General features: G+C 56.7%; 1 protein-coding gene across 2 annotated transcripts in view; it reads left to right on the forward strand.

The window, feature by feature from the left end:
• PRKCD (protein kinase C, delta) overlaps nucleotides 1-9959 on the forward strand; it is a 26719-nt gene extending 16760 nt beyond the window's left edge. The window contains exons 4-18 of one of the 2 annotated variants that reach the window (XM_005870294.2): nucleotides 5-65; nucleotides 230-392; nucleotides 487-518; nucleotides 1617-1702; nucleotides 1963-2092; nucleotides 2698-2798; nucleotides 3346-3442; nucleotides 3637-3737; nucleotides 3853-4026; nucleotides 4215-4306; nucleotides 4890-4952; nucleotides 6391-6529; nucleotides 6693-6881; nucleotides 7426-7554; nucleotides 9693-9959. In XM_005870294.2, the coding sequence (XP_005870356.1) occupies nucleotides 5-65; nucleotides 230-392; nucleotides 487-518; nucleotides 1617-1702; nucleotides 1963-2092; nucleotides 2698-2798; nucleotides 3346-3442; nucleotides 3637-3737; nucleotides 3853-4026; nucleotides 4215-4306; nucleotides 4890-4952; nucleotides 6391-6529; nucleotides 6693-6881; nucleotides 7426-7554; nucleotides 9693-9851 (1716 nt within the window). In that variant the 3' untranslated portion in view covers nucleotides 9852-9959. The remainder of the gene's footprint in view (nucleotides 1-4; nucleotides 66-229; nucleotides 393-486; nucleotides 519-1616; nucleotides 1703-1962; nucleotides 2093-2697; nucleotides 2799-3345; nucleotides 3443-3636; nucleotides 3738-3852; nucleotides 4027-4214; nucleotides 4307-4889; nucleotides 4953-6390; nucleotides 6530-6692; nucleotides 6882-7425; nucleotides 7555-9692) is intronic. The other variant, XM_014542939.1, reaches the window with a different exon arrangement.
• Nucleotides 9960-9965: the final 6 nt, after the last annotated feature.

Below are 9965 nucleotides of genomic sequence, written 5' to 3' on the forward strand. Positions count from 1 at the left end.
GCAGCTGGACCTGCAACCCCAGGCCAAGGTGTTGATGTCTGTGCAGTATTTCCTGGAAGACGGAGGTAAGACCTGCCCTACCTGGGCTGGGGGTGTAGGTTCAGAGGCCAGAGCCAGGACAGAGGTGTAGAGAAGCAGCCCCCATCACTGATCTGTCCATGGCCACCTGGGAGGGACTGCGGGTTGTCCCCTGTGGCTGTGGCTGACCTCACCATTCCATGGCCCCCAGATTGCAAGCAGTCTCTGCGGGGTGAAGACGAATCCATGTTCCCAACAATGAACCGCCGTGGAGCCATTAAACAGGCCAAGATCCACTACATCAAGAACCACGAGTTCATCGCCACCTTCTTCGGGCAGCCTACCTTCTGTTCTGTGTGCAAAGAATTTGTTTGGTGAGGGCTGGCTGTGCCCACCAGGGGGCTGGAGGAAGGGAGGGCCACACCCAGAGCCCCCCCTTCTAACCCTGCCTGGGGATTTGCCTTTCAGGGGTCTCAACAAGCAAGGCTACAAATGTAGGCGTAAGTGTCTCCACAATCTGGTTTGTATGCACATGTGTGTGCATGTGTGCCTCGCAGTGCCTGGGTGTGGTCACAGGAGAGCCTGTGTCTCCAGTGTGTGCACGTGGGAACGATAGCTCTGTTCAGTGAGTGCAGGAGTTGGCTCGCTCCAGTTCAGGAAGCCCATTCTGCGTAACTCTTCCTAACTCTTTGCACTCAGTGACATCACATTGGTAGCCTGAAACAGGTCACAGTGGAGAATTCACAGAGAATTCAGCCCCTGCTGGGCATCCGGCCCCTTTTCCCCCAGAGAGGCTGTCAGGCCTTGACCAGCACGCCCCTGGCTGCACGTGTGCTTCTGTTAGATGTGTGTGCATCTCGGTGCCCACGGATGAGCACACCTTTCTCCACGAGGGTGCATACACCAGGCAGTGCGGGCTAGTCGTTATGGACACAGGCTCTGGAGCCAGACTGCCTGGGTTTGAATCTGGCTGTACCACTTCCTAGCTGTAGGGCCTTAGGCAAAGTTACCTAACCTCTCTGTGCCTCAGTTTTCTCATCTATAAAATAGGGATAATAGTGCCATTGTGGAGATCAAGAGGGATAAAATATGTAGAGCTGTGTTTTAAGTGTGGTTGGCACATGGTAAGCATTCTATGTAAGAAGCCTTGTCATGATTGCACATGCTGTGTGTATATGTCTGTCTGTCTGAGTTAGGGTGCATCTGTCCGTGTATGCATGTGCACGAGAGAGCGCTTAGGAGCTATTTGCTGTCCTGGCGCATAGGAGAGGGGGCTCCCTTGCCTCCAGTTCTCTCACTGCAATCCCCCATGCCCCTCACTTCTGCCCCCCTCCCTGCCCATCGGGACTCCTAAACCCTTTCCTAAACTCTGAGATCCACCAGATCGGCCATCCTCCTGCCCCATCCTTCTCAGCCCCTCCTTCGAGGGCTGGCAGGAGGAGAGAAAAACCAAGCTCTGGGCCGAGGCCTCTGTGGGGTGAGGGTGTGGGCGGTTGGGAGAACAGTGGCTTTGTGTAGGGGGCTGGACTGGGCCTGCTCACAGACTCTGCCCTTCCCGGTGCCTTCCCATCCCCCGCCTGGGCCTGCGCCTCCTCAAGAATGCAACGCCGCCATCCACAAGAAATGCATCGACAAGATCATCGGCCGGTGCACCGGCACCGCGACCAATAGCCGGGACACCATAGTGAGGCTGGGTCCAGGGCGGGGATCTGGGGGTCTGGGGGGCTTGGCCTGGTGGGAAGGGCTTGGGCTCTCCCTCTCTCTTCCCTGTGGGGCTCGCCCATCCCCCCATTTTTCTTGTTCCTTCCTTGGATCTCAGGGTTGCCCAGTCCCCAGTGGAGTCCTATTGGCATCTTGCCATGCATGGGGTTGGGGGAGAGCTAGGGGTTGAGGAAGGGGCTGGAGCTGCCCTGTGACCCTTGACCTGTGATCCCTCTACCCCAGTTCCAGAAAGAACGGTTCAACATCGACATGCCGCACCGGTTCAAGGTTTACAACTACATGAGCCCCACCTTCTGTGACCACTGTGGCAGCCTGCTGTGGGGGCTGGTGAAGCAGGGATTAAAGTGTGAAGGTGCGTGCCACCAGCTCTTGGGCTGCGGGGGCAGGGGGGGGGGGGAATAGGGGATACTCCCAGCTGTGCCTACCCACTGGACCCCATAAACTCCACTTAACTGATGCTGCCTTTGCCCTCTCGCTGGGGGATTTCACATGGGGAGGCCTTGGGGAGCCCTCCCCACTGGCCCGACTGGCTCTACCATTTACCTGCTGTGTGACCCCTGGACAGGAGGCCCCACCTCTGTGAGCTCTGCAAACGCAAGTGTCACATGGGGCTCGTAGAGTAAGACCCAGAGAGTCACTGCTGCAGAGCAGGTGCTCCCCAAACGCAGAGGAGAAACGGGAGATCCCTGCAGGAAAGGGGACTTGTCTAGGTCGGCCCACACATTCTTTGAAGGGTCAGAATTAGGTCCCATATCTTTGATTTTTTTCTTCTTTAAATAATGAAAGATTTGAAGTGGCTTTAGATACATTTTCTTCGAAAGACAGGAAACCCAGCAGCCCCCACCAAAGCCCTCCTCCCCCCCCGTCCTCTCCTCCACGCCTCCCTGCCCTTGGCTGGGCCTGCTGGCTGCCCTGCCTGGACAGGGGCCTGACGGGCCTGCTTCTCCCTCGCCCCAGACTGTGGCATGAACGTGCACCATAAGTGCCAGAAGAAGGTTGCCAACCTCTGTGGCATCAACCAGAAGCTCTTGGCTGAAGCGTTGAACCAAGTCACCCAGGTGGGCAGCGCCGTGGGAACCCGGGACAGAGGGCCATGGGGTTGGGGATGAGGGCTCACACCCTCTCCTGGGGAGCCACAGACCCCACTTCTGGAAGGTCCAGCTCCAGGATTAGGCAGCAGAGGGAGGTGGCTTACCCCCTTAGAAATCAGTTATTCCAGCAGTTCTGTGCTTGAGCGTGAACCTGGGGGTGGGGGGGTGCAAGGTTGAAGCACTTGAAACAAAGCCTTGGTGTGTATGTTTTTTGCGTGTGTTGGATGTGGTGGGGCTCAAGGGATGCCACAAAACTTTAAGGTAAAACTCTAGAGTCAATCACAAGTGGAGACAACACAAACATCTATTGAGTAACGGGTTGGGAAGGTGGTATCCAATTTACAAAATTTTTGTTTGTAATTAACTGCCTTCCAGACCACCCAGGCGTCTCTGTGCCGCGGGCAGAGTGTGTGTGAGTGTGTGTGAGTGTGTGTGTGTGTGTGTGTGTACTGCTTGGGGGTCCCGCATTGGTATGGCCAACCGTCTGGCCCGTCAACTGCCACCCCTTTTCCAGAAAACCCCTCGGAAGCCAGAGACGGAGTCTGCAGAGCCTTTTGGGATCTACCAGAATTTTGAGAAAAAACTAGAACTCATGGGAAATTTTTCCCTAGGTAAAGGGCCTGTTTCCCCAGGAAAGTCCCTACTTCCCACTAGGGCCCAGGATGGGACCCGGCCTCCCTCCCACCACCCTGGGAAAGGAGCCCCTTCCTCTCTGAGGCCCCCTACCCAGCCCACCCCTGGGTCCCAGGGGAGGGGACTCCACAGCCAGAGACTTGAGTCTGAAGTGCCATCTCCATCTCTCCAGCAGACTCTGGGACTTACGGCAAGATCTGGGAGGGCAGCTCCAAGTGCAAAATCGAGCACTTCACCTTCCACAAGGTCCTGGGCAAAGGCAGCTTCGGGAAGGTGAGGGGACAGTGGCCCTGAGGCAGCTCCAGGGACCTGGTCGGGTGGGGCTCTGGTGCCCTGGCCCTGGGCCCGGGCCTGTCCTGCTCAGTAGCCCCACTCACCCACCCGCCAGGTGCTGCTTGCGGAGCTGAAGGGCAAAAAGGAGTTCTTTGCCATCAAGGCCCTCAAGAAGGACGTGGTTCTGATCGACGATGATGTGGAGTGCACCATGGTGGAGAAGCGGGTGCTGGCGCTCGCCTGGGAGAACCCCTTCCTCACCCACCTCTACTGCACCTTCCAGACCAAGGTGCGGGGCCTCCCACTGTCACTGCCGCAAGAGCTACCGCTCCCCGCAGCCTCCCACTCAGCCCCTTACGGCAGGGTCGTGTCCCCGCCTCATACTCCCTGGGCAGGGCCGTGTCTCCCCCTCTCACGTCCCCCAGGGCAGTGGCCCTCCCCTTTCTGTGCCTCTGCTCACCCCCCTCCCCACCCCAGGAGCACCTGTTCTTCGTGATGGAGTTCCTCAATGGGGGGGACCTGATGTACCACATCCAGGACAAAGGCCGCTTTGAGCTGTACCGGGCCATGTAAGTACGGGCCCTGTCGGGGGAAGAGCCACTGCCGGTCTGCCCTCCGTTCACTGTTCCCTCTCCCTGGAGAAGCCACGCTGGGCTAGAGCTGGGTGGAGAAATTGGGGGTAGCCGGGTCCCACCGTATGGGACACCTGGGTGGTGGGTGAGCTCTGGCTGGGTGCACAGCACAGACATGCTGGCTCCTGTCCCCTCCTTGGACCTCAGCCAGGGCAGCCTCACACTCGGTGATCCTGCACAACACAGGAGCTGGTGTGACCCCAAGGCTAGCATGCACCCCCTAACCGTGTGTGTGTGCGCGCGTGCGCGCGCATGCATGTACATACATATGTACATCAATATAAATGCATCCATTCTTACAGAAAATTGTCTTATTTGGAGCATTTCCTTCATAATTTTCTTTCCTGCCTTGGCTGCTAGCCTCCACTTGCCTGATACAAGATGTGCTCGATCAGGCCCAGGTTGTCCATGGAGTTATTTGCAGCATTTCCTGCCCCTGGAGGTGGGGATGAGGGACCGGGGAGAAGCAAGGGCTGGTCAGCAGAAATTCCAGAACACTTTGTCTCTCTCTCATATCCAGGTTTTATGCTGCTGAGATAATCTGTGGACTCCAGTTTCTACACAGCAAAGGGATCATTTATAGGTACGGGGTGATAGGGAGCGGGGGTGTGGGGGTGTGGGAGTGTGGGCAGCTTTCAGGAAGGGAAGCTTGAACCCATCATGTCCTCTGAAACGCTCTGAGTGGAGTCCGCCCGGCTATGGCCCCATCTCCACTTGGAGTCAGTGTTTAACTAGGTATTTGCCTAAACCTCCTGCTCCATAGCTAGGATTCCTGGTGGCCCCTCAGCTGAGGCTGGCATGGCTCCAGAGGCTGGGAACTCACTGCCCACTCCATACTCGGCCCATTGGCGGGAGCCCGGTACCGAGTGGCACAGTGGCTCCCTCGGTGCAGTCACCTCGGTGCTGAAGCCATCGGAGCACTCTCAGCTTCCACCAATAGGAACTGGTTCCACAAATTCCCACCCAATGAATACGATCCTATCCGACAGCAGATTACTGTGCACTCATCAACGGCTGAGGCCGCCGGGTCGGTGGCTCAGTGGTGAGAGCACCGGCCCGAGGACAAAAGGGTCCCGGGTTGATTCCCAGTCAAGGGCATGTACCTTGGTTGCAGGTTTGATCCCCGGCCCCAGTCGGGGCACGAGCAGGAGGCAACCAATCGATATGTCTCTCGCACACTGGTGTCTCTCTGTCTCGGCCATGCTCTGTGCCCTAATGTGGGGTGAAGTCAGGATAGGTTGTCAGGTGGATAGCCAGCCATGGGACAGTGTATATTGCATATTAGGGCTCACGTTTTAAAAGGTGAGGTAAGATGGGTATTATAATGAGCTTTTTTTTAAAATATATGTTTTTATTGATTTCAGAGAGGAAGAGAGAGGGAGAGACAGAAACATCAATGATGAGAGAATCATTGATTGGCTGCCTCCTATATGCCCCCTTTTGGGGATCGAGCCCACAACCCGGCCATGTGCCCTTGACTGGAATCTAACCCAGGACCTTTCAGTCCTCAGGCCAACGCTCTATCCACTGAGCCAAACCAGTGAGGGTTTATTATGAGCTTTGGCCATACCTAGACTCACTCTAGGGTGGGCCTGGCCATCAAGGTGAGTGGAGGGTGGACTGTATGTGCTGGTCACCTTTTTCTGGTACTTGTTACCATGTGCATAAATTATTCAAACAACCAACTACGTAAAGTAGATACGGTCCCTGCCCTTGTGGAGTCACACAGAGCTGAACCCAGGGCCACTTCCACGGCAACCAGTGAGGCGACCCTGGGCCAGTGACATGGCCTCTCTGAGATTCCTTTGGGGCTGGGAAAGCAGGTCGGCGTGTGCCCAGCCTGTAACACACAGTGGGTGTCTCGCCCACAGCACCTATTTTGGTGCCTCTTTTTCTCCTGCTGCCTTTTCTCTTCCTCCTGCCCTGGTCCGCGTGGGAAGGGTTCTTATGGGACTGAAAATGGGAGCTGGGTCAGGAGCAGAATTGACTCCTGATGACCCCTCCCTCTCCTTTCCCCTCAGGGACCTCAAGCTGGACAACGTGATGCTGGACCAGAACGGCCACATCAAGATCGCCGACTTCGGGATGTGCAAAGAGAACATATTCTCGGATAAGAAGGCCAGCACCTTCTGCGGTACCCCTGACTACATCGCCCCCGAGGTGAGCTGGCACCCGCCCAGCCTTCAGCCCAGACACCTCATCTCAACAGGGGGAGCCAGGAGGGCCTCCCTGAGATGATGATGTCTGCACCAGCCAGGAGGGTGAGGAGGCCTGGCCGGGCTCCTGCTCCCACCCCTCAGCTCCCGCACCTTCTCCTGCCCAGATCCTGCAGGGCCTGAAGTACTCCTTCTCCGTGGACTGGTGGTCCTTCGGAGTCCTGCTCTACGAGATGCTCATTGGCCAGTCCCCCTTCCACGGTGACGATGAGGACGAGCTTTTCGAGTCCATCCGTGTGGACACGCCGCATTATCCCCGCTGGATCACCAAGGAGTCCAAGGATATCCTAGAGAAGGTGGGAGGCCTGGGCGAGGCTGGCTCGGGGCAGGAACCGGTAAATATGGGGTCATGGGAATGCCAGGAGCCTCACTGACGCTCCGGTCCTGACGTGTCGGGGGTTGCTCTCTCGTCGCATTCGCCGGAGCTCCTGTCTGAGTAGCCGGCACTGAATCGGCCTGTCATGGTGACTGTGAGTTAGGTCAGGAGACAGACCTGAGGCTAAACGCTCAGTCTGTCTCCTTATCTGCACAATGGAGCTATGCAGGAACCCGAGTTGTTGGAAGAAATCATAAATGTGTGATGCTCCGGTCTGTGCCAGGCAGACAGCAAACACTCAGTAAACAGCCCCTGCTTTTACTCAAGTCCCGGCAGCCCCCATCCACAGCCTGTGGTCTTGGGGGGACCTGGGAGCCAGAGACAATACCCTCAGCTCCAGTGGCCTGGGCAGCAGCACTGGGCTGAGCCACGCTGCCGGGTGCCCTGGGTCTGCTTGGGTGTGTGCTGAGGGTCCAATTCCCTACCGCTCTTGGGTGCTAACCGGGGCCCTTGCTGGGTTGCAGCTGCTTGAAAGAGACCCAGCCAAGAGGCTGGGAGTGACTGGGAACATCAAAACCCACCCCTTCTTCAAGACCATCAACTGGACCCTGCTGGAGAAGCGTCAGGTGGAGCCGCCCTTCAAGCCCAAAGTGGTACGTGACCCAGCTTCCTTCCGTAGGGGCCATGTGCTCCGTGTTGCCCGCTGCCTTCCGGGTGGGCACCTCGTTTGCCCTCCTCTCTCCTGTGTCATTCACCTGCTTTCTCCTCCCTCTCCTTCCAGCAAACCTGCTTCCCCGTCCTCCCTGGCACATTCAGTCACAGCCTCTACCCTGATAGCCTCACCCTCTCTCCCTCACTCAGTCATTCAACAAACACTGGAAACTCTGGATCCAGCCCTTCCTTTACCTACATTTTTTAGTGCCGCTGTGTGCAGGGGAATCAGGGTTAAGGCTTCCTTTCCTCCGTCCCTCTATCCATCCAATCCATTTCCAATCAATACTGGAAACGCTGAGTGCCTGTTGGGTGCAGATGGTGCTGAGCTGCTCAGCAAAGTGGGAGGCCCAGTCCCAGAGCTGGAGGAGGCCCAGCTCCACAGAGATAAGAAACTGGAACACAGATGACCATTCCTGATATGACACAACAGGACAAGAGCTAAGAGCTGTTACAAGGCCACACGTGATCAGCTGTCATCAGGCGGGGTCTGTCAACAGGAGCCCAGAATGCATAGAAGGCGTGCATCTGAGAGGAAGTGGGACTGGGGGGGTATCTGGGAGGCGTTTCAGGTAGAGGAGGGGTGATTCACACGAAGGCCCTGAATCCGCAGAGGCCACCAAGGAGCCAGCAGGAGAGCGGAGAAAGGCTGGGGCCAGAATTCTGAGCACCCCGAGCCCCTCGGGAGTCGGACTCAATGGCCCTTCTCTGGTCACAGTTCCACCTTCCCACTCCTTTTCTCTCTGCGTCCCCTCCTCCGTCAGGACGCGCTGTCCCGCTGGACAGCCTGTGTGAGGTGATGTGTCCATCATTGTGCCTGGAGGTCGCAGAGCACTTACTGCTCAAACTTGGTGCCTCCTGGGCTGGGCACGTCGCTCCCAGGCGAGGCCGGCTGCGGGAGAACCAGCAGCCTGCTCTCAGACCCGCTGTGACAGAAAGAGAGACGGGCCTACAGATTTCAGGCGGGGTGCCAATTGACAGCTCGTCAGTGGAAAGGGTGGGCCTGTGGCGAGTGGCCCAAGCAGGCCTCAGCGCCAGGAGAGGATGGGCCCGGAAATGGGCCCAAAAGACCAGAAATCTGGGTTTTTATGTCAAATTGCCCAATTTAAAAATATTGGCTCAAAGGCCGTTAAAACCCACTGCTAGTCAAAATGATGTACTTGCTGCCAGCTCGGTTTGGCCTGAGGCCACCAGCTTAAGATCTCTGTCACCATTTCACTGTGTCCTCAGAGGCAGAACTGGCGAGCTTTTCCTGTGAACAGCCCCATAGTTAATACTCTGGGCCAGTGGTCGCCAACCGGTGGGCCGCGGACCACTGGCGGCCCGTGAGGTCTGAAAGGTTGGTGACCGCTGCTCTAGGCTTTGCGGGCCAGATGGTTTCAAAGCAGCCATAGGTGATATGTCGATGAGTGGGTGTGGTCATGTACTAATAAAACTTTATTGCCCGGCCGGTGTGGCTCAGTTGTTGAGCATTGACTCATGTACTAAGAGGTCCTGGATTCGATTCCCATTCAGGGCACATGCCCAGATTGCGGGCTCAATCCCCAGAAGGGGGTGTGCAGTAGGCAGCTGATTGATGTTGATGCATCGATGTTTCTCTCTTTCTCCCTCTCCCTTCCCCTCTCTCTCAAATCAATAAAAACATATTTTTTAAAAGCAAAAAGCTTTATGCACATTGACATGTGAATTTCATTTCATTTTCATGTCATGAAATATTATTCTGCTTTTGGTTTTTTCCTAGACATTGAAAAATATAAAAGCCAGTCTTAGCTTGTGGGACTAACACGAGCTGAGAGACAGGTGGCAGACGGGGCCTGGCCCCTGGGCTGCAGTTTGCCAGACGCTGCTCAGGACATGCTGCCCTTTCCTGGCCCGGGCGCAGGCTCCCTGCTGGCTTCCCTTGCCCTGGGAAACAGCGGCCACTTCTGGCTGGGCCTCTCAGGCTGGCGGGAAAGACTCCCTTTTCTGGTCCTGCGAAGGACAGCTCTGGCCTGCCCAGCCCGACGGTGTCCGAGGTGTGTGGGAACCTTGGAAGGCTGCCCCTTGGGCCCCGCTCACCCACCCTACCTTGTGCCTACAGAAGTCCCCTGGAGACTACAGCAACTTCGACCAGGATTTCCTGAATGAGAAGCCGCGCCTCTCCTACAGCGACAAGAACCTCATTGACTCCATGGACCAAACAGCATTCTCTGGCTTCTCCTTCATCAATCCCAAATTCGAGAGGCTCTTGGAAAACTGAGGCTCACAAACACGCCACCCCAACACCCATCCCAGCCAAGGAGCCTGGATCCATCAGCACTGCCTGCCCACCCAGCCCGGGCAGAGCAGGCTTGGTCCCCCTGCATCAGCACCT

Source organism: Myotis brandtii, unplaced genomic scaffold (genome assembly GCF_000412655.1).
Source record: "Myotis brandtii unplaced genomic scaffold, ASM41265v1 scaffold316, whole genome shotgun sequence".
NCBI lineage: Eukaryota > Metazoa > Chordata > Mammalia > Chiroptera > Vespertilionidae > Myotis > Myotis brandtii.